Here is a 27,901-nt window from a genome sequence, read left to right as displayed (position 1 = left end):
ACTTTTCTTTAATTTGTCTGCGTATGTGGGCATTGATCTGCACACCTCACAGTAAACCTTTTTTGTCTCATCGCAGCCGAGCCAATTCCAGCGGTCTCACATAGGGGCTGAAACTTACCAATTCCTTTTCATATTGGAGTTCGCTTTCCCTCAACTCTTCCAGTGACTTTCTTGTAGGGTCTTTCTACCTTGGGTAGTAAATGGTATTCTGGTACAGTGATCTCTCGTTGCTGCTGTTAACGGTCCCATGGGAAGATCGATTGGAGGAAGCCTTGGACAGCAAACTCTTCATGTACTCTTCAAGTGACTGCCTGCAAACTGGGTGGAGAGCAAGATGTCTTCCAGTGGAGGTCGCATGAACGGGTTTCGCAGCTCGTTGTCTACCATTGTTTTGAATTCATGAAATTAGTTTTTCTTAAAATATTAATTAATTTTATTTTTAATTTAATTATGATTATTTATTTTTTTTAAACATTAATTTATCAATTCATCTACAGGATATCATTGAATTAAAAATACACGAATAAATAATCATTAAAAATATGTATTTAAGCAATAATAATATATATTTTATTTATCAAAGTCATGTGGAACAATTTGCTTTGAGTAGAGGCTTCTTGCCAACAGCGACTTCTCCCATCTGTTCCTTCTCTTTGCCTCAGTTTTTCCTTGCGCTCTTCTTTTTTCGTATTTTTGGCATAATTAGGTCTCATGGCTAGCGAGATAAGCTAAACCACGTGAGCCTGAGACGCATCAATGCTTTAAAATGGATTGTGTTGTTAATTATTTAGATCCCTGATGAAAGACTTTCAGGGAAGCGGTACAGTAATTTGGATAAAGACCAACAGCTTTTTGCGGACAAAGTTCTTAGCCTTCAAAATTGAATTTATTGATAGTCAAGGGCATAGGTTTGCTTAGGGACGGTAGGGACAAAATTCGACCAAATTTTCAGGATGCTCAAATTGTCCCCACCAACTTTTAAGCAACCTTATTTGCATTATATAATGTGTTCAGTTATATAGTTCATTTTAGATTGTCTTCCTATATATTGTAACGATAGCATTGACCCTACCATTATTAAGTGAATTATTTTCAGACTTACATTTACCCCCTTATCACTTGCTGAATGAGCCAGTCCATGTTTATTTTCTTCAAACGCACGTTTGATTGGCTGATGACTAGACCACCCCCTCACCCACATGCCCACTCTTGCAGTACAAAATTACGTTATATGTCCACATGCCGCCTCCTCTGCCCGTTTCGAAGAGGAGGGATATTAGAAGTTTTTTTTCCGGCCAGCAGCCGCTGTAAGTAATGTGAACACTCATTGTTGTGAAGGTGGGAAACGGTCGGCACCACTTATACAGTATTTTGCTTCTGAGAGTCCGACCTGCATCACAGACCTGCATCACAAGGCTCTGATGTAGAGATCCTTCCTAGCGATTTTTTAATCTAAAATGCTCCTAAATCGGCAAAATCTTAACTTAAATCTATCTTTAAATGATGAAACAGTTTTAAAACTTAAACATCTTTCAAGTAGACAGAAGGGAACTGATGCAATAACGGGAGCAATTTTAACAACTTTAACGGTTGATTCACAACTTTAAATGACTTCCACACATAGCAAAGGTTACTATCTAGTTATTGCAATACCCTTTTGTCTAGTTAAGTGGAGGGTAAAGAATTGGGCTAGGGCCAATTGTCCCCCACACCTTTAAACTTCACATTGCGTGACCTGTTTTTTTTTTTTTTTTTTTTTTTTTTTTGAGAGAGAAAAAAAAAGAAAATTATCACTAGTTACTTTGCCAAGTAACTAATTACTCTTACATTCAGGTAACTGAGTTACTAACGCAATTACTTTTGGGGAGAAGTAATTTGTAACTGTAATTAATTACTTTTTTAAAGTAAAATTAACAACACTGCTTATAGGTGAGAAATGTAGCCCTGACCGCTGTTCACCCAGTCTGTTTGTTCTTATTAATGTCCCGTACCCAGCAAAAAGTGTACATGCAGGTTGTGCCGTTATATCGTCCCTTCCAATATTGAGACCATACCTACGCCCTTGTTGATATTTATGACTCAGATTCGGATATGTTTATCATATTTATAGAATATTTTGGGAGCCCAGTGATTTGAGGTAGTAATGGTTTGTGTAGTAAACTGAATAATTTAGCATGTTGCAGTGTTGAACCAGTAGAGAACGCAATTGGATTGTGATATGTGTGCATGAAAATTGTTGTGACAAGAGTTGTTGTTTAGTTGTTCAGAATCATTTGTTCCCTCTGGCTGTATTAAAAATGTCTGTGTGATAAAGAATTAAAAGAAGACAAGAAATACGTCGTTGGTGTCGTGATCTCAGCCAAAAGATATAACAGTTCCGAAGGCGTTAACATTTTACATTGAAGTTTCAGCGCCTGAACGTTTCTACTTCCGGTTCACTTAACGCATCTTGTTTCCCCATGCGGTATTTGCAGTTCTTTCACGTTCCCTTCGAAGCCAACGAGCTCCTTCAAAACATTCTCATCGGGTAAGAACCCAAATAAGAATTTTCTGGACTAAAGCATCCCAGCTTTAAGCTCAGTGGAAGTCGTTTGGCTTTATGTTGAAGGGTTACCTAACTTCATTTTGTTTAGCTTAGCTCGCTAGCCAAGACACATGAACGCATTTCGATTGCTTTAGCATAAGCAGGGACTGAGCTTTTCATGCGCACGTGAACGCCATGGCCAACCCTCTTTTTAAGCTTCCCAAGTTCCCCTCCGGATTCATTGGATTTTTTTACCTGTGATTTCCCTTTCGATATGAAGCAGCAAGAAGTGAAAAACAAACTGAAGACGGGGGAATTGAAAAGGCAAACACGCACCGGTAGGAGTGGGGTGTGGAAAGGCTTCAAATTGATAGTTGAAGATACTACAGAAACCTGTGTCGGCTTTGCTGAATGCGACGAGTGTGGCGCTTTGCTCTCATACCACAGCAGAAAGACCGGCACCTCGACAATGAGCAGGCATTCAAAAACCTGTACTGGCAAAAAAGATCTACCATTTGTTTCAAGGACCGCACATCTTCGTGTTCAGCAGGACATCACAGACAAGTGCATTGACTTTTGCTGTCAGGACCTTAGACCATTTTCAGTGGTTACTAGCGAAGGTTTCAAAAGTCTAGCCCAAGAACTGATTAATGTTGGGTCAACTTTTGGCTGCTTACCTGTCGACTCGGTCCTGCCCCACTACTCCACAGTGTCAAAGGCGTGTATGGAGAAGGCTGAGGTAAAAAGGAGCTTGTTAATTGACCGGGTAAAGAGCGTGCTAGCAAGTAGTTGTGATATTGCCATGAGTACCGATATGTGGACAGATGATTACAGAAAGATGAGTTATATTGCAATAACCTGTCACTTTACTGAAACAGACTTCAACTTGGTCGGCAAAACCCTCACCACTGCTGTATTTCCAGCAGAAGACGCCAAAGCTGGGAAGAATATTAGAAGAGAACTGGTGCGGCTTCTGGTGAATAGATTTGGTTTGGAGCCTTCATCTTTTTGCAAAATGGTGTGGGTGACAGAAGAGGGGAGTAACATCGTGAAAGCTTTAGAGCCTTACAGGCGCCTCTCATGCCTTGACCATGTCATTAACACTGTACTTCGCCATGGCTTGGACAAGGACGCACTGTCTGTAAACGCCCCAGATATCGGAGAAACCATGAGTGCGGCCAAGAGTGTTGTCCGTTTCATCAAACAATCTGATTTGGCGGAACAACTATCCAAAACAGTGGTCCAAATGGGTGACAAAAAATTCTGCACTGTTTACTTGACACTCAAGTCTGTGCACGAGATATATCCTGAGTTGTGTGAGAAGCTACAGGCCATCAAAGAGGAAGAGCGTATGGTCAACATTGCGCCAAATCTGCTAGATTTTTTGACCTCCTTTCTAGAGCCTTTCTATACAGCACAACGAGAACTGAGAGGAGATAAATACACCACACTGAATCTAGTTTGCCTCTGGAATGAGAAGTTAAAAAAGCATTGCCAGCCCACTCCTACGGATAATCCACAGCAGGCGTTTGTGCGCCACAGACATTCTGAACTTTTGGATCAAAAGCTCAAAATACATATGCTGCACAAAATTGCACTGTTCCTGTGGCCTAACTTCAACAAACTCAAAATGATGACACCGACAGAGGTGTCAGAGGTGCACGAACATGTCCGCACGCTGTTGAAAGAAGAAGATGGACTAGAAGCCACCACTTCAACTTTTGAAAATGACGAGAAGGCGCACAAAAGCACCCTTTCCCCACCGAGGTCAGCCAAACGAAAAAGGAGTTCTTTTTTCGCTGAGTGGGAAAATGCTGATGATGGCGATGATGATCCCGTTCGAGATGAGTTTAACCTGTACATAAGTCAAAGGCATGCTATGGCTGATGACCGAGATTTGCTTGGCTGGTGGAGAACAAACTCCAAGATGTACCCGAAACTTGCCAAGTTGGCTAGATCTGTGTTGTGCATTCCTGCAAGCAGCAGCAGCTGCCGTGAGCAAGTCTTTAGCGCAACTGACCGCACAATAGATCAGCTAAGAACTTCACTGAAACCTGCCACAGTGGACGCGATCTTATTTCTGCACGACGACCAAAAAATATAGACAATGTAAGTAAGCCATATCCTGCTGTTCAAATCACCATTTTAATTATTGTCTGATGGTTTACTGATTTACCTTATTCACAGGAGTAAAGAGGCCGCAATGTCAATTTCAGACTTGTTTTGATGTGACCATGATCAGTGATTGTTACTAAAGGGCAAATTTTCCAGATCTGACTTGCGCTATGAAGCTCACGATAACGATATGGTGATACACTAATTATCAGAAAATCATTCTAGGATATTCTACAAAGCAAGTACTAAACAGAAAAACAAGCTATTTTCATCTTTCTGCTGTGAATTTTATCATTAGTAGACATCAAAATCCAGCCAGGGATGGAGATCTGTTTTCAAAGTTGGGGTTGGAGCATAATCAGTAAAATTTTATTGACTCGCGCTAGCTTAGCCACTCCGGGGCCCTGAAACTAACGCATACCTGTCAACCCGCGGCCGTTAGCAATCTTATAGTGACGTATGCCTTTACAAATTGGTGACTAATCTTACAACGTTGTATAGAGCGTGGAATATGAAACAAAAATAAAACTCATTTTTTAAAATAATATGAATTTATTGGTAATATTGTCACATATAACCTGGTGCAATCAATTAACAATATCTACAGCTACATCATGATTACTACAATTTAACTGACTTTTGTTATAATTGTATGTAGCACTTTTGGAAATTTCTATCATGTCTTTTGATGGCTGTAATTCATGGCACTTCAGCCCGCAATTCAGTTTGACTTGAAGGTTGTTAGTTAGTGTGTCCAATTATAAACTAAAAAGATCAATTGATAGAATTAACTTACCGATGCAATCTTTGAGTCAGGGAACATTTGTTTGCTAATGTGATCAGCAATAGTTGAAGGCAAATTGTGTTTGGCAACAAATTTGCAGAAAAAAATCTCCGGTTTCGTCACTTTTCATTTTGCAGACTTCATCTTTATGACTAGTGTTGTTAATCTTAGTTTTAATAAGTAATTAATTACAGTTAAAAATTACTTCTCCCAAAAAGTAATTGAGGTAGTAGCTCAGTTACCTGAATGTAAGAGTAATTAGTTACTTGGCAAAGTAACTGGTGTTACCTTTCATGTTTTTTTTTTCATGAATCAACTGTTAAAGTTGTTATAATTGCTACGGTTTTTTCATTCATTCCCTTCTGTCCACTTTTTAACTTTTAGCCACTTTTAACAGTTTTAAAACTGTTTCATCATTCAAAGATAGATTCAAGTTAAAATTTTGCTGATTTAGGAGTATTTTAGATAAAAAGTTACTTAAGTTCGCTAGGAAGGTTCACTACAACTGAGCCTTTCTGAGAAGTCTACTGCTTCAAAATGGTGGCTGTTTATTAAAAATCCCGTCTGTCATTTCGCATCTAGTACTGTAAGCATGTGATATCTAGGCGTGGAACTTAGGCTGTCGGCTACAGTCAGAAAATATTGGAGCCACCTAGCCTAGCATCGCGTTTGCTACAGCGTCACAACAACCACTGTTTTCTCTCAGTGTCTCTGACTTTTCTCGCGTCATTCAACCAACGTAGTAACGCATCGTAACGCACATTGTCTTGTTGCCGAAACGGTGACAAAATCCGAACAGAGGGGGAAAAAAAGTAATGCACAAAAAACTTACAGATTTTGAACGTATGGCGTACACATTTAAAAATGAGTGCTCACTTGTACAAATTACGCCATAGGTATGCTAACAAATAACTAACAAACAACATGGAATTTGATGAAATAAACTCCACTAATTAAGCCCTTAATAACTCTAAGATTAAGCCTTCATAGGCGGAGTTTGACTTTTGGGGCGGGGGGTGGGCACAACATGTTGATGACCCCGAAACGCAGTGTCAGCAGTAAAATTAACTTACAAGAATATTTATAACAATAAGTTGACAATGAGCGTTTTTTGTTTCACATCATTCATGAGGGAAATTCTAAATCAGGCTGCTTAGGCAATACTTTTTGCCAAGATCGTCATCCATTGAATATGGTATGCCTGCCGGTGTCGTGCCAATGCAGTTACCCCTGTCAAAAATTATATCCCCTGGGTGGAGCCATATGGAGGTAGATTTGTGTCTTTATTATTCAATCAAAAAAGTTGCTTCAATCAAAATATATATTTTCAACTGAAAAAATGTCGCTTCAATTAAAAAAAAAAAAAAGTGAATGCAAAAATAAATTTGAAACTTAAAAAAAGGCATGTGAAAGCTATTTTTCTTTGATTTTTTTGTTTGTTTTGGGGTGTTTTTTTTGTATTGAACTAATGTTGATTGGTGTTTGGGCCACATTTTGGCTAGGACATTTGTGTCTTTATTATTCAATCAAAAAATAAGTTGCTTCAAAAAAATATAGATTTTCAAAAAGAAAATCACTTCAATCAAAAAAAGGAAAAATTTCAATCAAAAAAAAAGTTTTTGAATGCGAAAAAATATTTGAGATTGAAAATTTTGCATTGAAACACTGCATTTTTCATTCAAAAAGTTTTCTTTGATGAAGCAATCCTTTTTGTGTTTGGGCCATATTATGATTAGGGCATTTGTGTCTAAATCATTCAATCCCACAAAAAGTTGCTTCAATAAAAAAAAAAAAAAATTAAAGAAAAAAATTATTTTTTAAAAATATATTTTTTCTAATATATATATATATATATATATATATATATATATATATATATATATATATATATATATATATATATATATATATATATATATATATATATATATATACACTCACCGGCCACTTTATTAGGTACACCATGCTAGTAATGGGTTGGACCCCCTTTTGCCTTCAGAACTGGCTCAATTCTTCGTGGCATAGATTCAACAAGGTGCTGGAAGCATTCCTTAGAGAGTTTGGTCCGTATTGACATGATGGCATCAAACAATTGGTGCAGATTTGTCGGCTGCACATCAATGATGGGAATTTCCCATTCCACCACATCCCAAAGATGCTCTATTGGATTGAGATCTGGTGACTGTGGAGGCCATTTGAGTACAGGAACTCATTGTCATGTTCAAGAAACCAGTCTGAGATGATTCCAGCTTTATGACATGGCGCATTATCCTGCTGAAAGTAGCCATAAGAAGTTGGGTACATTGTGGTCATAAAGGGATGGACAATACTCAGCAACAATACTCCGGTTGGCTGTGGCGTTCCAACGATGCTCAATTGGTACCAAGGGGCCCAAAGAGTGCCAAGAAAATATTCCCCACACCATTACACCACCACCACCAGCCTGAATCGTTGATACAAGGCAGGATCGATCCATGCTTTCATGTTGTTGACGCCAAATTCTGACCCTACCATCCGAATGTCGCAGCAGAAATCGAGACTCATCAGACCAGGCAACGTTTTTCCAATCTTCTATTGTCCAATTTCGATGAGCTTGTGCAAATTGTAGCCTCAGTTTCCTGTTCTTAGCTGAAAGGAGTGGCACCCGGCGTGGCCTTCTGCTGCTGTAGCCCATCTGCCTCAAAGTTCGACGTACTGAGCGTTCAGAGATGCTCTTCTGCCTACCTTGGTTGTAACAGGTGGTTATTTGAGACTCTGTTGCCTTTCTATCAACTCGAACCAGTCTGGCCACCTCTGGCATCAACAAGGCATTTCCGCCCACAGAACTGCCGCTCACTGGATATTTTTTCTTTTTCGGACCGTTCTCTGTAAACCCTAGAGATGGTTGTGCATGAAAATCCCAGTAGATCAGCAGTTTCTGAAATGCTTAGACCAGCCCTTCTGGCACCAACAACCATGCCACGTTCAAAGTCACTCAAATCACCTTTCTTCCCCATACTGATGCTCGGTTTGAACTGCAGGAGATTGTCTTCAACCATGTCTACATGCCTAAATGCACTGAGTTGCCGCCATGTGATTGGCTGATTAGAAATTAAGTGTTAACGAGCTGTTGGACAGGTGTACCTAATAAAGTGGCCGGTGAGTGTATATATTTTAAATTATATGCAAAGCAAATGACCGTCTAAGGTGCTCGAAAAATAATTTTGACCCATTATAAAAATATATTTTTTTGTTTATTTCCTCCATTTTTATTGGAGCTTTATTGCTTTACAACTTATATATATATATATATATATAAGAAAGTGAATTACATGCAATGACACTTTTCGGCCACCAGCCCCCCCCCCCCCCCCTAAAATCCACTTATGGCCTGAAGTAGAAAAATTCTGAACCTCCCCTTTATATATACACTATTTATTAAATATGTTTTATTTAAAACATCTATCAAGAAAATATACCTCGTGGCATGGCATTGGCTGCCACTGACTGCCAAAGAAGTGGGAGGCGTTCATTCGCTCCCAGTTCAAATGGATTGGACGTCTACTAGTGTTACGTCCCACAGACGGCTCGCTAAGGGCATAACATAAAACGAGCCACACAAATGTACAAGTGGACACAAATTTATTTACAAAACAATCAAACTCGCAATGAATATGTAAAAAATGTGGATGAAGCGCGGCTTCAGGGTAAGCCCAGGCCAAAACAACAAACAAAAGGAATGTACACTTAAACCACACCCGCTATCTCAACCCTGATCATGAAAAAGAACAAAGAAAAGACAGCCACTAACCTAGCTTCCGACACTATACAAAACAGGAGAAAACGGGTTGAACAGAAATGGCGACTTACCCCTACTTGCTTCAGTGCTCTTATTTACAGTGGTGAACAAAAAAGATCCAATAACGAATAAACACAAAAGACCTCACCGAAAAAGCGGGAGTGTATCAAACTCGCGATCAAATGCAAATGAGAGTGAATGGCGAGCAAACAGCTGGCAAGGAGGACCGCGGCAGAATGCTGTCAAATGCGACTTCCCAAAGCGTTGACAGCGGCAGGTTTTTGAAGCTTGGCGCCTTTTTTCGTGGCCAATCAGCGGCGGCGACGTCGTCGGTCCGTCCGGCGTCGATCAGCTGTCGTCACAGTGGGAGGTGAAGCAGCCAGCTGGTGGAGGCGACGATCAGCTGACTGGGAGAGTCTCAGAAAATTAACTATTAAACGGCCAAGGGCCGTCACATCTAGTGATAAATTTACTGCAGAAGGATGAGGATAGCTTGTTTTTTATAGACTCTCCCAGAATGATTTCCTGACCGATGAATCAATAATCGTTGTATCGCCATATCGTGAGATCATTATTATCTTGAGCTTTGTATCACATATCGGATCGGATCGTGAGGTACCAAGAGGTTTCCACCCTTAGTATCTACAGTGAAAGGGTTCTGAGTTTCTGTAAAAAATATGCAACAAAAAAATCATCGCGACTTTGGCGAATCACGTGATTTTTTTTTTTCACTCAGTGTCACACAGATGTCACCATAGCAGATCTTCATACTGAGATGCAAGCTGCCCTCCACGTAAAACGGGAGTCTTATTTAGAGATGCCGTACATCAAACTAGAGGCGGAGCCAGAGACTTTCAGCATTAAAGAAGAAGAAAAGGAAGATGAAATCATCAATTTTCCAATCACTGTCAGTATGAAGAGCGAAGAAGATGACGCAGAGAGCAGATCAGCGAAAGCTTCGAGCGACAGCTCATTTCAGCACCGGACAATAAAAGAAGAGGGGCAATTGGCAACCGGGCAGCCTCTCAGCTACTCTTTCGGACAGCGACGACGTAATGTCACACTCTACTGACTTAAAACTGATGAATAGGATGTTGACTTTGACCAAAATGCTTCAAAATGCTTAAGTCATCATTGACCAGAGAAGCAAAAGAATGTCGGGGTGGGAAAATTTTTGCTTGCTCAGTTTGTGATAAAAGATTCAGTAAGAAGGGATAGTTAGACATACAAGAACACACACTGGAGAGAAGTCTTTCGCCTGCTCCTTTTGTGAGAAAAATGTTTTGTCAGAACTATCTGTGGACAAGATGCAAGCATAGGCACACTTGAGAATAGCCTTTTTGTAAAAGATTTGAAAAGATCAGCTCAGATGGGACATTTAGTATCGCACAGAGGCCACACTGGGGAAAAAAACCTTTGAATTGCAGTGTGTGAAAAAATATTCAGAATCCTGCCACGCATTTACTGTGGAAAAAACATTTCAATTTCCTTTTTCAGTTTCTCATGAGCCTCTTTTGACAAAGTTGTTGAAATGATTTTGCAGGTCTCGTTTTTTTTTTTTTTTTTTTTTTTTTTTACCACTATCCAATATTCATGTTTATTATTTTTTTTAAATAAAGTGTGTTATAACTTTCATTGAGATTGTTCAATATAGATGTGCAACAATAAATCGATTAGCAAATTAATAATTAAGTAAAAATTAATGAGTTAAAAATAGTACCGTAATTTTCAGACTATAAGCCGCTACTTTTTGCCCTCATTTTGAATCCTGCGGCTTATAGTCCATTTCGACTTATTGATTTATTTTGGTTAATAGGTAACACTTTATTTGACAGTGGCGTCATAAGACTGTCATAAGACCGTCATAAGTATGACATGACACTGTCATGAGCCATAGACTGCATAATACTTGACATGACACGGGAAACAGGGCCGATCCGTAGGGGGCCTATTTTCAAAAACTATAATTATGACATGACACTATCATGGGCATTACTGAATGCTTATGACAGATGACATTAAATGTCATCCGGCATATTATGCCATTATGTCCAGCTGGGATCTTTTACATCCATTCAAAAGTGAGATAATTTGCCTGATGACACTAAATAACATCTGTTATAAGTATTTATTCATGCTCATGACAGTGTCATAATTATGATTGTCTTATGACAGTCTTATGGTGCCATTGTCAAAGTGTTACCAAACACCAAAGCTATCAATTAATGAAACAACTGGAACAATACCTGAAGAAATAGCACAGTACATGAATTTTGACGGCTATTTACATCTGTAGCGCTGCAATGCAGGCTAGGAGGCATGTTGGTCGACAACGTTGACAGCAGGTGGCAGCAGAGTTTGACCGTCTACCCCAAGAGATAAGTGATGGCCAAATGAAGCTTCTTGAAGCAATGAAGCTCTGCAGCCAATCGGTTCAAAGCTTCATGGTGATTCATTTGGTCTTATGACAGTCTGATGCTGCTGCTGTCGAATAAAGTGTTACTGATTAATACATTTTTTGGGGATTAAATATCCCATAATACAGTGAGGACAACAGCGGCCTATAGTCCCGTGCGGCTTATCTATGAACAAATGTCATTTTCGTGTCAAATTTAATGCATGGCAGCTTATAGTCAGGTGCGCCTTATAGTCCAGGATTTACAGTAATTGAACTATTTTGATAACCAATCATTTAGAACCTTCTTCACCTTAAATTTGTCTAAATTCTTGAAATTTATACAACATATAACTTTTCAGTTGTAGGACATGAACAAATATATGCTTTTTCTTTAGAAAACCACATTTTTGCCAATTTTCAGACATCTTACTGTCTTAACTAGTTTCTGAATAAGGCTGCAACTAATCCATTAATACTTCAGTTACCAACGAATTTGATAACCGATACAGTTGTGGACTACTAAGTGAGCCTGAGAAGCTTAAACGCTTTAAAATTAAGCGAGTTCAACATTTTGTTCCCTGATGGAAGAATTCCAGCGGAAGCAGTACATTAAGTTGGAGAAAGACCGAACTTTCAACGTCTAGATTTACAGGCAAAGTTCTAAACTTTCAAAATCGGAATTAGTGATTGTTATGACACAAATTCGGGTATGTTTATCGTATTAAATATTTTTGGAGTCCACTGATGTGAAACGCTTCAACACAATTACACTGAAGTTTCAGCGCCTAAACGTTTTTACGCAACATCTGTGTACCCATTCGGGACTTGCAGTTCGTTCGTGTACTCTTCTAACGAAACGAGCGCCTTCAAATCATTCTCATCGAATAATTCTTGAAGTTTACTATTGCACCAAAAGCAAAGGAAGTTCATCGTAAATATGTGAACAGAGTATAGTCCTCTTCAGAATTTTTAAGGCTCCATTTTAATTTGAAGCACAACAGCTTGTGTTTTTTATAATGAACATTGAAACAACTGACCATTTATTTTTGACTAAATTTGTGAATACTTTCTGGGAAGATTTGTATGCCTGGTTATTTCCTAAAATGGCTAATCTATCTAGCTTCACAAAAGAAATTTTTTATATGGTATCTCTGCATTAGAGTCCTCGCGCAACTTAGCCATCAACACAACTATAATTCTTGGTGAAGTTTTCATACATAAGAATAAATATTCCAAATCTATTCCAAAATGTAATATTTTTCACAATTATTTCATTATTTTTCTTCTCTGAAATACATGAAGGGGAAAAATGCTTTGAAACTCTCTTGGATTGTTGAGAAGCTTGAATTGACTGATAGACCCTACAATTCTTCCTTTATTATTATTCTATATCAGTGTTGTTTTTGGCATCCCTTTTAATTTTTTTCATAGTTTACGTCTTTTGGACGATAATACTTCTTAGTTTTAGTCATATTTTAGTCATCTCAAAATGTGTTTGTCTTCGTCTGGTGTTTGTTGACCAAAACTCAAGACCAATTTCGTCCAGTTTTAGTCGACGTTTTATAAAAATGTTTTCGGCCGTAAAATGAAAAACTTTAATCATACCCATCTGGACACCACGAAATGTATGTAAAAAATAGTTGGCTGAAAGTTTAAGAGGACACTTTCCCGATGCTAATGCAAACTTGAATGCTATGCTCACGCTTTGAGTTACATTTAGTGTGTGATGATCACTCAGCACACACCTTTAAAGGCTAAGGCAACATTGCATATTCTCTCTTGCCAAGATAAGAACACAAATCTTAGCGTGTGTCACAAAACAAGCAATGAGGAGACTGGAGAGGACGCGAGCGGGTGAGTTGGGGGGCGCAGCACGTGACATGAGTGACACAACTAGACATTGTTTTGATGTAGGCTAACTACACACAAAATGTCACACATTGTGTGACACATGGATGCTCCAAACAAAGTTTCGTTGTGCTTTTTTGTAACAATGACAATAAATATTCTGAATCTGAATCATTGTGAACAAGTTACAGAAACTATGGCACATTTCGTCTCATTCTAGTTTCGTCAGACAAAAACTGGCATTTATGCTACGTTGTAGTCTCCTAAGACACATTTTTAGCTCGTTATCGTGTCGCCATTGTCATGAAAAAAATGTTGGTCGAAGAAATATTTTCTTTATAGTCATCGTTTTTTAAAATTTAGTTATTTGTGATTGTAAATTCTGATTTATGATTCATGATTATTCCTTAGGCTTAACAATGTACCATACCAGTTACACTATATTGTAATGTTTGTATGGATGTATAATTAATTTTATTATTATTATTTTTTTTTTTAAGTATAACTTTGAAGTTTCGTCGCTTGAACGTTTTGTACTTCCGGTTCACTTGACGCAACATCCGTGTACCCTCGTCAGATTTGGAGTTCTTTCCTGTACCCTTCTTCAAAGTATTCTCATCGGATGGGTACCCAAGTAAGAATTTAGTGGACTAAAACGTCCAATTTTAAAGCTTCGTGGCAGTCGTTTGGCTTTATGCAATAGCTTCACAGGCTTACTTAGTGTAGTTTAGTTTAGCTCACTAGCTAAGACACGTGAACGAATTTCGATTCATCTCACTTCCGATTTTTAAATTTATTTTGAAGGGGGGAATCACGGTTAAAATTGGAGTGATTGGTTTAAATGGTGTAAAACGCTTCTCTAATTGTCTTCTAGATGCGAGAAAATACTACTGACTGAAGGCCAACGCAATTCCGAACATCAAAATAAAGAGAGAGAGGTGGAAGATGAGAGGGTATCCAGGCTATGCTTAAAAACTGAAAAAAATAAATGAAGGTAAGATCATGATATTAGTTGTTTTACTTATTATGCAATCTCAGACTTACTTTGATGTGACCATGATCAGTGATTGTGACTGAAGGGCAAAATTCCCATAGTGTGGTGATGTGTGCCAGTGGGGAAGTTGTGCCAGCCCGTTTCTAGGCAACCATAGAAGAAATTGGTCATGTGACCACACATTTTTGAAGACTCAGTCATTTCACTCATCCTGAAAAGAAGAGAGCCTCATTGCATGAGAGGTAAGCACATTTAAGTAAAAAAAAAAAAAACAAAAAAAAACATTTGTTTGCCTTTCAAAGTAAAATTTCTATGATCGTTTTTTTATTGTTGTATCTGAACAGTGATAGACTAGTTTGAAAACATTTCACATAGGCCTGAACGGTATTGGAAAAAACTCATTGCAATTTTTGGGGGGTTTGCGATATATTGTGATAATATATTGCGATATTAAAACTCGAAGAATTTTCACCAGATAATTTGAATAGCTCTGTTTAGGATAGGCCTGAACGACATTAGAAAAAATTACATTGCGATATACACTACTGTTCAAGAGTTCTGGGTTACCCAGACAATTTTGTGTTTTCCTTCAAAAGTCACACTTTAATTTTTCAAATGAGTTGCAAAATGAATAGAACATATAGTCAATTATATTGACAGGGTTAGAAATCAGGATTTTTATTTGAAATTATCATTTTCTCTTTTAAACTTTGCGTTTATGAGAGAATGCTCGCTTAGCAGCAATTACAGCTTTGCAGACCTATGGCATCCTAGCTGTTAATTCGTTAAGGGAATCTGGATAAACTTCACTCCACGCATCCAGAAGCACCTCCAATAAGTTGGATTGGCTTGATGGGCACTTGTGTACCAAACAGTCAAGGTGCTCCCACAACAGCTCAATGGGTTTGAGATAGGGATGTGACAAAATATCGAAATGGTGATGTATCGTGAATATTTGTATCCCAAAAGCTTATCGATATGCTCCTGCAAGAATCGAGATATAATTTTTAAAAGGTGTCAATGTCTAAAAAAAAAAAAAATGCAACAAATTGCCACCAAAATTTTCCACCATAATAGTGTCTCAGTTAACTCTAAGGCTGCCTTGACGGTGCTCGACACCCAATCCATTTAGACTGGGAAAGTTTGTTCATTCTGTCAGATTTTCAGGGCATTTATAGGTCACTTGCTGTTCATTTTAGGGCATTTCCAGGTCACTTCCTGTTGAGTTTGAGTCACTGCCTATTCATTTGGGTGATTCTCAGGTCACTTCCTGTTCTATAACACAAAATAAACAGGAAGTGACCCATAAAATACCCAAAAATCAACAGGACGTAACTGAAAATCAACAGGTAAATGACCTTAAATAGCCCAAAATTACCACATTGCCTGGCATTGGCTGCTACTGACGCCCATAGACGTTCAATTCATTTGAAGTGGGAGGGATGGCACCCTCCCAGTTCAAATGGATTGGACATCTACTAGTGATAAATTCATTCCAGAAGCTTGTTCTTCTGTTTATTCGTTGTTTTTAGAATAACCTAGAATGATTTCCTGACCAATGTTTCGATAATCGTTGTATCGCAGTATCGTCAGATCATCGTTATCGTGAGCTTTGTATCGCAAACCGTATCGTGAGGTACCAAGAGGTTCCCACTCCTAGTTTGAGATCTGTTGACTGTGCTGGCCACTCCATTACAGATAGAATACCAGCTGCATGCATCTTTCCTAAACAGTTCTTGCATAATTTGGAGGTGTGCTTTGGGTCATTGTCATGTTGTAGGATGAAATTGACTCCAATCAAGCGTTGACCACAGGGAATGGCATGGTTTTGCAAAATGGAGTGATAGCCTTCCTTATTTAAAATCCCGTTGACCTTGTACAAATCTCCCACTTTACCGCACCAAAGCAACCCAGACCATTACATTACCATCACCATGGTTGACAGACGACATCAGGCACACTTCCAGCATCTTTTCAGTTGTTCTACATCCCACAAATGTTCTTCTATTTGATCCAAAGTCCAAACACAACACGTCAAACTATGATTCGTCTGTCCATAAGACTTTTTTCCAATCTTCCTCTGTCCAATGTCTGCGTTCTTTTGCCCATATTAATCGTTTCCTTTTATTAGCCGGTCTCAGATATGGCTTTTTTGTTTTTGTTTTGTTTTTTGCCACGCTGCTCTGAAAGCCAGCATCCCGGCGTTGTCTCTTCACTGTCGACATTGCCACTGGCGTTTTACGGGTACTATTTAATGAAGCTGCTAGATGAGGACCTGCGAGGCATCTATTTCTCAAACTAGAGACTCTTATGTATTGTATTGGCCCGAATACAAGACTGCCCTGATTATAAGACGACCCCGTCTTTTTCAAGACTCAAGTTTAAAAAAAGACTTTTCGAACGCCAAATTAATTTTTATACAAAAAATAATTACAGTACATCCGAAACAAATGATTATAACAATATATTTGAGAGAAAAAGCATGTTATTTTGCCTCATTCAAATCTTAATATCTGAACATTTAAATATGTAAACTAAAGTGCAATCACATTCATAAATGAATGGCTTTTGGTTTTTGAAATGTAAATAAACCAATCTATTGTGATGAAACAACAAAATTGCAATAACTGCATTAATCATCAAAGTGAAGTCAAACTAACTGTAGTCTTGAAACAAATATGAATAAGGAAAAACATTGCAATAAAATAATGAGAGTAGCTGAGATCTATCATGACAAAACATCACTTCAATGATATCTGGCGCCATCTAGCGTCGTGAATGGGGAGAGTAGCTGAGATCTGTCATGACAGAACATCGCTTCAATGATATCTAGCGCCATCTAGCGTCGTGAATGGTATACTGTCTAGGCCGTGAATATAAGACGACCTCCTCTTTTTCAGGCTTACAGTGAGGAGAACAAGTATTTGATACACTGCCAATGGGGGTTTTTTCCCATTGACAGTGTATCAAATACTTGTTCTCCCCACTGTATATCAATGCAAAAAACACTGTCTTATATTTGGGCCAATACGGTATTTGTCTTCTTGCTCGGTTGTGCAGCAGGGCCTCCCGCTTCTCTTTCAACTATGGTTACAGTAGATCTTGTTTGTGCTGCTCTCTGAAGGGAGTGATACACAGTGTTATAGGAAATCTGCAATTTCTCTAATAGCCTTCATTTCTAAGAACAGATTGTCGTGTTTCATGTGAAAGTTGTCTTTTACTGGACATTTTGAGAGTTTAATCAAACCCACAAACATGATGCTCCAGATACCAAACTAGCTCAAAGAAGGATTAGTCTTATAGTTTCTCTAACCACCTAAACGGTTTTGAGCTGTGCCAACATAATTGCACAAGGTTTTCTAATCATCTATTATCCTTCTAAGGCAACTAGCAAGCACAATGTACCATAAGAACACTGGAGTGATGTTTGCTGTAAATGGACCTCTTTAAAAGACTACGTAGATATTGCATTAAAACCGGACGTTTCCAGCTAGAATAGTCATTTACCACATTAATAATGTATAGTGAGTTTTCTAATTCATTTAACGTTATTTTCATTGAAAAAAAAAATACAAAAAGGAGGAAATTTCTAAGTGGACCCAAACTTTTGAATGGTTGTGTATATTGCCAAAGCTCCACACTTACTTTTTGCATTGGTTGCACCTAATGTTTTTTTTTTTTTTGTTTTTTGTTTTTTTTGCACCAACACAAAATGTAGGCACACCCATATTTTTCACAAGACAAACAGTTTGGTTGCACTACTTAGCAGGAGGGAGGGTGAGAGGTTGTGGCGCTGTACAAGCATGAAGCAGAAAAACATGAATATATTTTTAAATTAAAAACCCGATCCTTTTCACCCGATTCTGGTCCTCTGAAAAATAGCTCAGTCGGTCCAATTTCCAAAAACATGATCGGATCGGGGACCTCACTAATTTATTTAATGCCGTTTAATCCTGGCTGGCGTGTATTTAAAAGGGATCCAGGTAATTCCCACGTGCTGCTTTTTTTAACTAAAACAAGATAATATGTTAAAAACAAAACATTTGCATGTCCTGCGATGTAACTATTGCACATGGGCACGTTGCGATTGCACTATTCAAACGATATATTGTGCAGGCCTAATTTCACACGTTTTAGTGATTTGTAAGATACTCGATGAATCTGTACAGCTAGCATGATGTTAGCTCAAAATTGATGGATGATGCAATTTTTCCAAAATAGTGGGGTTGGGGTGATTTGTACCACAGGGCCTGGTGTAAGTTTTGCCAGTGGCACAACTCACCCCACTTCTGTATATTTTTAAACATATTATTTTATTATAATTGTGCATGTTGTTGCTACATTTTATCACTAAACGGTAACATTCTTAATTTTAGACCAAAAATAGAAATACACCATCATGCCACGGATTTACAAGAGGAAGACAGACAGGACTTCCACTCCTCTACAGGACATGGACAGAGCAGTGAAAGAGGTGGAGAGGGGCAAGTCCATTCGTCAGGTGGCAACGCAGATGAGCATATGCAGGATGACATTAAAACGATACATGGAGAAGAAAAAGATAGATGGAGAAGAAATAAGACCAGGATATAAAAGAACTGGACTTGCCAATCAAGTCTTTGATGAACACACGGAGAAAGAGCTGGCAGAACATATAAAGGCACTAGCAGCAATGTTTCATGGTCTAAGTCCCATGAAATGCCGTGAACTTGCTTTTGAGTATGCACAAAGAAATGACATTAATAGGCCTATCCCTGTCAGCTGGATCAGAGAGAAAAAAGCAGGTTTGTTTAAGAGTGCATTTATTAAGAAAAATGGGAAAATAAAATAAAAGGGAAGTTTAATAATAATTTCCCCGGGAAATACTCTTGTAGATAGTAAGAGAAGCAAAAGTGGGTACTTATTTAGAGTGTATAGCTTCAACTTATGGTAAGGCAATGTCTCTAAGGGACAAATTAAGAGAAAGAAATTCTAATAAACTCATCATCTTTTCTAGGCCGTGATTGGTTTGCAGCCTTTAAAACACGCCATCATTTGTCATGCCGGACTCCTGAGGCAACCTCTCTTGGTGGAGCTTCTGCCTTTAATAGGCACAATGTGGGGGAGTTCTTTGATAACCTATCTACAGTAATGGACAGGTAATAATCATATGGCCTAGACATGTCAGCCCTAGAAAGACTCCTTTAAAGTCTCTCTGTCTCACACAAACACTCTCACCGTCTCGCACACACACACACACTCTCCCTCTCTCTCTCTCTCTCTCTCTTACACATATTGACCTGGAAGTAGGCATGTGCCGGTATGAGATTTTGACGGTACGATAACCGTGAGCAAAAATACCGCGGTTTCACGGTATCACGGTATTGCAATTATAGCTCCAAAATGTGTTATTTTGAGATGTATGAGTTAATTTTTTTTTTTTTTTCCCATTGAACAGGATTTTTTTTTTCAGAACATACAGTGCCTTGCAAAAGTATTCGGCCCCCTTGAATCTTGCAACCTTTCGCCACATTTCAGGCTTCAAACATAAAGATATGAAATTTAATTTTTTTGTCAAGAATCAACAAGTGGGACACAATCGTGAAGTGGAACAACATTTATTGGATAATTTAAACTTTTTTAACAAACAAAAAACTGAAAAGTGGGGCGTGCAATATTATTCGGCCCCTTTACTTTCAGTGCAGCAAACTCACTCCAGAAGTTCAGTGAGGATCTCTGAATGATCCAATGTTGTCCTAAATGACCGATGATGATAAATAGAATCCACTTGTGTGTAATCAAGTCTCCGTATAAATGCACCTGCTCTGTGATAGTCTCAGGGTTCTGTTTAAAGTGCAGAGAGCATTATGAAAACCAAGGAACACACCAGGCAGGTTCGAGATACTGTTGTGGAGAAGTTTAAAGCCGGATTTGGATACAAAAAGATTTCCGAAGCTTTAAACGTCTCAAGGAGCACTGTGCAAGCCATCATATTGAAATGGAAGGAGCATCAGTCCACTGCAAATCTACCAAGACCCGGCCGTCCTTCCAAACTTTCTTCTCAAACAAGGAGAAAACTGATCAGAGATGCAGCCAAGAGGCCCATGATCACTCTGGATGAACTGCAGAGATCTACAGCTGAGGTGGGAGAGTCTGTCCATAGGACAACAATCAGTCGTACACTGCACAAATCTGGCCTTTATGGAAGAGTGGCAAAAAGAAAGCCATTTCTCAAAGATATCCATAAAAAGTCTCGTTTAAAGTTTGCCACAAGCCACCTGGGAGACACACCAAACATGTGGAAGAAGGTGCTCTGGTCAGATGAAACCAAAATTGAACTTTTTGGCCACAATGCAAAACGATATGTTTGGCGTAAAAGCAACACAGCTCATCACCCTGAACGCACCATCCCCACTGTCAAACATGGTGGTGGCAGCATCATGGTTTGGGCCTGGTTTTCTTCAGCAGGGACAGGGAAGATGGTTAAAATTGACGGGAAGATGGATGCAGCCAAATACAGGAACATTCTGGAAGAAAACCTGTTGGTATCTGCACAAGACCTGAGACTGAGACGGAGATTTATCTTCCAACAGGACAGTGATCCAAAACATAAAGCCAAATCTACAATGGAATGGTTCAAAAATAAACGTATCCAGGTGTTAGAATGGCCAAGTCAAAGTCCAGACCTGAATCCAATCGAGAATCTGTGGAAAGAGCTGAAGACTGCTGTTCACAAACACTCTCCATCCAACCTCACTGAGCTCGAGCTGTTTTGCAAGGAAGAATGGGCAAGAATGTCAGTCTCTCGATGTGCAAAACTGATAGAAACATACCCCAAGCGACTTGCAGCTGTAATTGGAGCAAAAGGTGGCGCTACAAAGTATTAACGCGAGGGGGCCGAATAATATTGCACGCCCCACTTTTCAGTTTTTTATTTGTTAAAAAAGTTTAAATTATCCAATAAATGTTGTTCCACTTCACGATTGTGTCCCACTTGTTGTTGATTCTTGACAAAAAAATTAAATTTCATATCTTCATGTTTGAAGCCTGAAATGTGGCGAAAGGTTGCAAGATTCAAGGGGACCGAATACTTTTGCAAGGCACTGTAGTTGCAAATTGGAATATGAATGTATTGTTCAAATAAATAAATTATCAATAAAAAAAACATATTTTAAATAAAATTAAAATATAACGTAGACTATACCCACAGCCACAGCTCAAGTTGCTCAAGTTTAGAGCAAGAACAAAATAATTTCTATAAAAAAAAAAGTAAAAACTCTTCTGATTAAAATTTTTAAAAATTTATACTGCATAATTTTTTTGGAGGATTGAAAAGCTCAAGTGAAGTTTCGCCATTTTCAGCCACTGTGTCAACTCTAGTCTACATGATGTCATGCCTTTGTTTTAGAAAGAACAAAGAATTCAAAAGTTAATAAGTTAGTTAAAAATGTGTAAGTTAGTTAAAATGTAAATATTGTTGTGGAAAGGTTTCATCTAAAAAAAAAAAAATGGGGAGTGAGACCTCTCCTTGATCCAGCGAACGTGGATTTGTGCTTAGGGCAAGATCATCTTTCCTCAATTAACGATCTTTGATGCTATGCTTTTTTTCACCCCTTCATTCAAGCGAATCAAGCTTGTTTTCTCACCCTGCGGCTGTCACACTCGACAAAATTGCTCTCCCAGCTAAGCCTAGGCTAACATTCGTCTTTTATAAGCTTTTAGTTAGTTTGTATATCGAATTTCAAAGGAAAATATGTGTTTTGTTTTTGGTGAACTTTTTCATAGTCCTAATCTGTTTAGCTACTCACACATGGAAAAATACAATTGTACGTTTTAAATGTATTCATTTAGTATATTGCACTTACCACGATTTGAGAGCTCAATAAATTGAAGAAAAGAACGCCTTATGTTTGGAGTATTTGTTTAGGGTTTGCTGGCTGTTTAGCCGATAGTCACTTACACACACAGCAACAAACGGGAGGGGGTGAGCGCTTCCGCGCCACGCCATTTCTGGCTGCATTTTTGACACATGAAAAATGGCGAATACCGTACTACGGTCTGACGGAAAATTTTAGTGGTTTTGAAACCGCGACGTTTTCACACCACAGTAAACTGTGAAACCGGTAACCGGCACATGTCTACCTGGAAGCTTGGGAAGGAGAGGGCGAACATCATCTCTAGGCAGTAGCATTGGCACAGTTGACATGTACACATCCAAGTACCTAAACCTGCTGTAGACTTCTCTGATCAACAAAACATTAATCTCATTTCAGGTATAAATTCTCTCCACACAAGATCTACAGCATGGACGAAACTGGTGTGACAACGGTGCAGACCCCCAAGCAGATCGTCACAGAGAAAGGGAAGAAACAAGTGGGTTCTGTGACATCAACCGAAAGGGGAGAGCTCGTCACTGTGGCCTGTGCCGTGAATGCCACAGGAAATGCAATCCCACCCATGTTTGTTTTCCCGCGGGTTTGTTTCAAGGAACAGTTCTTGAATGGGTCACCAGCAGGCTCCGTAGGTCATTCTACGAGGTCTGGATGGATGAATGAAGAAGCCTTCATCATCTTTATGAATCACTTCATTCGCCAAACCAACTGCTCCACCAATCACCCAGTTCTGCTTATTCTGGACAACCATGAATCACACATCTCACTGAAGGCAGTCACAACTGCTAAAGAAAATGGTGTCGTTATGCTCACCCTGCCACCCCACACCTCACACCGCTTGCAACCTTTAGAAAAAACAGTCTATTACTCCATAAAAACTTACTACAACAGGGCAGTGGATGGATGGATGCGCACTAATCCTGGTAGAACCGTAACAATTTATCAGATCCCAGGACTTGTAAACCAGGCATTCATGTCAGCAATGACACCCAGAAACATTACATCAGGTTTCAGAGTGACGGGCATATTCCCATTTAACAGGGATATCTTCCCAGATGAAGATTATGCCCCATCAATGCTAACAGACAGGTCAAACCCAGAGAAGCCCTCCACTAGTACTCCTGCTGACCTGCCTGGACTATCACACGAGGAGCCAACCACAGGTCTCGAAGCAGGTCCAGACCCAGGGGAGTCACCCACTTCTCCAGAACCAAATTCTGAGCAATCCTCAATTGATAAAACTGGTTCTTCTGTCCATTTGGGTTATATATCTCCAGAACCTATTCTTCCCTTGCCAAAAGCCTCAACAAGAAGGCCCAGAATGAAAAAGAACATAAAATCAAAAATCGTGACGGAAGAAGAAAAAGATGATGAAATGGCTGAAAGGGAAAAGAAGAATGAAAGACAGGTGAAGAGGGCTCTAAAACAATCAAATCAAACTAAATTCAAGAAAATGAAGAAAACTGTTGTGTACCGTCGCTCAGAAGAAAGCACCATGGCCATTCCACTTAATGACAACACTGACGATGATGAAACCGAGGATGACATGCAGAACACACACAGCAGAGAAAATGAAAGGGGTGAAAATAAAAAGAGAAGGACTCTGAAAGGGTCTAAACCAACCAAACCTAAAACGAAAGCGGCCGTCTTCAGTAGCTCAGAAGATAGTGACATTTCAATCCCACTTCACGACACCACTGACTATGAAAGTTCAGATGTGCAGAATGATGATAATGATGATGATATTGACAAGGATCTGTCTGCTGGGGACTTTGCCATTGTGAACTTTGCAGGCAAAACCAAATCCGACAACTACATCGAATTGGTTGAGAAGGCTGATGGTGTCGACATCAGTGCCAAGTTTCTAAGGCAAAGTAATAAGAGGTCTGTGGATGGAAAGAACCTCTCCACTTTCAAAGAAAGTGATGAAGGAGTCATCCCTAGAGAAGATGTGCGTATAAAACTACCCACACCACAAACACTTGGTGGTACAGCAAGAAGGGAGCAGAAATTTATATTCCCCTGTAGCATCAGCAAATGGGATGTCATGTAGTAGGCCATATCTGTGAATCGGATTTCATTCAATTTGGTTTTCATTTGAATTTTACTTTGTTCTGAACATATGTTTATGTGGCGCTAGGCCTGGTTTCAGAAAATTTGCCTTTAATTTAATAAATTAGCCTGTCTGTCTTATGGTGTGAGGCTCACGATAACAATATGGCGATACAATAATTATCAGGAAATCATTCTAGGATACTCTGCAAAGCAAGTACTAAACAGAAAAACAAGCTATTTTCATCTTTCTACTGTGAATTCCAATGAGTATATCACTAGTGGACATCCAATCCAGCCAGGGATGCCGATTCATTTTCAAAGTTGCAGTTAGAGAATAAACAGTAAAATTTTATAGAATAATTATTGGAGGGGGACAATGATAAAAGTTTGTTGGACAGCATATTTTGCTGCAATTAGTCGCTTTAATTTTTAAACATAGATACTAGTATCTTTCTTGGCCAGGGGCGCTCGAAGTCACAGCAGGGCGTGCTGAGTTTTTTTTTTTTTTTTTTAAATTATCCAAAAACAGCCGTTTCAATCCAAATTTAGCGTAGGTTTGGTCTCAATATTGGTAGGGACGATCTAACGTACACTTTTTGTTGGGGACGGGACAATAATGAGACCAAACAGACTGGGTGAACGACAGTCAGGGCTACATTTCTCACCAATAAGAACCTAACTGATAGGCTAAATGATTAATGCAAAATAAATCTGTATTGATTTACACTTTCACACTGCCAGTTTACAGTATAACATGTTGATCTGATAATTTTTTCTTTAGTCAAATAATTTTCTTCATCTTGTTTTGAGTTTTCAGATTCTTCCACTTTTAGTAAATATGACCATTTGTTCTTATTAAGCCCAAAAATCTATGTCATTTTTCACCTAAATCAAGAAAAAAATGCTTTCAAATAATGTTTGGAACAATATTTATTCTTGAATTAAGAACATTTCTGACGAACAAGTTTTTTTTTTAAGATTAAATATAGAAGCATTTTGCTTAAAATAAGTCTGTTAAGCTTATTTTCAGCAAGCTATTATTCCTATTCCAAGAAATCTGCATTAAATTTACTTGAAGCACTGGCAAATAATTCCACTTATCTTTAGTAGACTTACACTGATTTTTGGAAAAACGACCAAAAAAAAAAAAAAAAATGTGAAAACAAAAATGTCAGGATTTTATTAGCAAATTTGAACACAAATTTGTACAGTATAACAATATACGACAAAATACAAAATTGTTAATCATCTCTTAAGTATTCAGGAATGCAAAAAAATAAACATTTGTCTTAATACCACTCAAAATTGTCTAAATTAAATATAACAAAAAAACAGCCGTTTCGATCCATATTTGTCATGTTCGCCATACGAGGCGTGCACAATGGTAGTACACACGCAAGCTGGATAGGTTACGCACTACTACTAGGCTACTACGAAGACAGCGTTTTATTTCACATACAGTGTGTGTTGGAGTTTATGTACTGGAAATAAAAGCGTCCGTGTATTATAATGCAAATCCCCGCAGCTTGACGACGCAATGGCACACGAACACATTTGAAAACTACAAGGGCCAATAAGCCTCAGTTTAACTCCCCCTTTTCACAACACTTGAATAAGTTGCACACGAATATTCAACAGCGCTCTGCACGGCAGCAGCTCAACAACAACAACAAATATGTATCGCAAATCTTATTGTGAGGTACCAAGCGGTTCCCACCTCCTAGTATCTACAGCAAAAGGGTCCTTAGTTTCGGTAAAAATATGCAAAGCCAAATTCATAGCAAAATCTCGACTTTGGCTAATCACGTGTTTTGTTTTGTTTTCACCCAGGGTCCCACAGACGTCACTGGGGAAGATTTTCATCCTGAAAAGCAAGCGCCCTTCCACATTAAACAGGAGCCGGAGATGCCTGACATCAAACAGGCTGAGCCAGAGACCTTTCGCATTAAAGAAGAAGAACAGGAAGATGAAATCACCAATTTTCCAATGAATGTCAGTGTGAAGAGCGAAGAAGATGACATAGAGAACGGAGCAGCGAAACCTTCGAGCGACAGCTCTTTTCATTACCTGACAACGAAAGGAGAAGGACAATCGCAACCGGACGGGCTCTTAGCTCCGCTCTCGGACAGCGACGACATAACGTCACACTCTTCAGACTTTAACACTGATGAGGAAGATGATGACTTTGGCCGAAATGCTTCGAAATCCTTAAACAAGTCATCATTGACCAGAGACGCAAAAGAATGTGCGGGTGGGAAACCTTTTGCTTGCTCAGTTTGCGATAAAAGATACAGTAAGAAGGGATATTTAGACATACACACAAAAACACACACTAAGGGAAATTCTTTCGCCTGCTCCTTTTGTGAGAAAATATTTTGTTGGAAGTATTTGTTGACAAGACACACGCGTATGCACACTGGAGAAAGGCCTTTTGCCTGCTCACTTTGTGGTCAAAGATTCACTCAAAAGGGACATTTAGTATTGCACACAAAAAAAACACTGGAGTGAAGCCTTTCGCCTGCACAATTTGCGATAAAAGATTTTCTCAGGAGCATTGTTTAGAAATGCATAATCTTACACACACTGGAGAAAATCCTTTTGCCTGCTCACTCTGTGGTAAAAGATTCGCTCAGAAAACAAATTTTGTAACGCACATGAGCAGACACACTGGAGAGAAGCCTTTCGCCTGCTCAATTTGTGAGGAAAGATTTTTTTTGAAGTTGACAAGGCACACGCGTACACACACTGGGGAAAAGCCCTTTGTCTGCACATATTGTGGTAAAAGATTTGCTCTGAAGTTAACTTTAAACACACACGTAAGAACACACACTGGAGAAAAGCCTTTCGCCTGCTCATTTTGTGAGAAAACATTTTGTCATAAGCATCAGTTGACAACACACACACGTACACTGGAGAAAAGCCCTTTGCACATATTGTGGTAAAAGATTCGCTCTGACGTTAACTTAAAAAAAAAAAAAATACACGCAAGAACACACACTGGAGAAAAGGCTTTTGTAAAAGATTTGAAAAGGTAAGCTCAGAAGGGACATTTAGTAATCGCACGCAAGCCACACTGGGGAAAACCTTTGAATTGTCGTGTGTGTGACAAAATTAATCCCACCACGCATTTACTGTAGAAAAGCATTTCAATTTCCTTTTTCAGTTTCTCATGACCCTCTTTTGAAAAAAAAATGTTGAAATTACTTTGTACGTCCTGTTTTTTACCACTGTCCAAAATTCTTGATTTATTTATTTTCTATTTTTTAAATAAAGTGTTACATCTCTTTTCGTCGAGATTGTTCTATATTGAGGTGCAACCATAAATCAATCAATTAGAAAATTAGTTGACTAATTAAAAATTTAATAAATTACAATTTTTAACGATTTTGATAGCCATTTAATCATTTAGAACCTTCACCTTAAATTTGTCTAAATTCTTGAAATTTTTACATGCATGTAACTTCTCAGTTGTAACTGTTTTCTTCATTATATTTTTGTTTAGTCAAAATAGGACATGAACAAAAATATGCTTTT

The 27,901-nt window shown here is 38.7% G+C and overlaps 1 protein-coding gene across 6 annotated transcripts; it reads left to right on the top strand.

The window, feature by feature from the left end:
- Positions 1-1,194: 1,194 nt before the first annotated feature.
- On the top strand, positions 1,195-27,643 carry LOC130927356 (zinc finger protein 40-like). 6 transcript variants are annotated; one of them, XM_057853160.1, is made up of 7 exons: positions 1,195-1,307; positions 14,322-14,441; positions 14,543-14,683; positions 18,818-19,225; positions 19,438-19,579; positions 22,694-24,263; positions 26,198-27,643. In XM_057853160.1, exons 4-7 carry the CDS (start codon positions 18,841-18,843, stop codon positions 26,873-26,875), a joined length of 2,775 nt encoding a protein of 924 aa, XP_057709143.1. In that variant the 5' UTR covers positions 1,195-1,307; positions 14,322-14,441; positions 14,543-14,683; positions 18,818-18,840; the 3' UTR covers positions 26,876-27,643. The 6 variants fall into 6 exon arrangements, with proteins under 6 accessions (XP_057709143.1, XP_057709116.1, XP_057709135.1 ...); XM_057853133.1 differs by lacking the exon at positions 1,195-1,307 and adding an exon at positions 13,994-14,081; XM_057853152.1 differs by lacking the exon at positions 1,195-1,307 and adding an exon at positions 13,994-14,081 and having other exon boundaries at positions 14,527-14,683.
- The last annotated feature ends 258 nt before the right edge of the window (positions 27,644-27,901 follow it).

This window comes from Corythoichthys intestinalis, chromosome 1 (assembly GCF_030265065.1).
Source record: "Corythoichthys intestinalis isolate RoL2023-P3 chromosome 1, ASM3026506v1, whole genome shotgun sequence".
NCBI lineage: Eukaryota > Metazoa > Chordata > Actinopteri > Syngnathiformes > Syngnathidae > Corythoichthys > Corythoichthys intestinalis.
Note: the sequence above shows the minus strand (reverse complement) of the source record. Positions and strands in the feature narration are given on the sequence as shown.

Excerpts from the sequence above, each read along its gene's own strand:
- LOC130927356 (XM_057853160.1), top strand. The coding sequence starts at position 18,841 with ATGCCACGGATTTACAAGAGGAAGACAGACAGGACTTCCACTCCTCTA. Across the intron at positions 19,580-22,693 it reads CTATCTACAGTAATGGACAG|GTATAAATTCTCTCCACACA; the intron begins GTAATAATCATA and ends ATCTCATTTCAG. Across the intron at positions 24,264-26,197 it reads GAGTCATCCCTAGAGAAGAT|GGTCCCACAGACGTCACTGG; the intron begins GTGCGTATAAAA and ends GTTTTCACCCAG.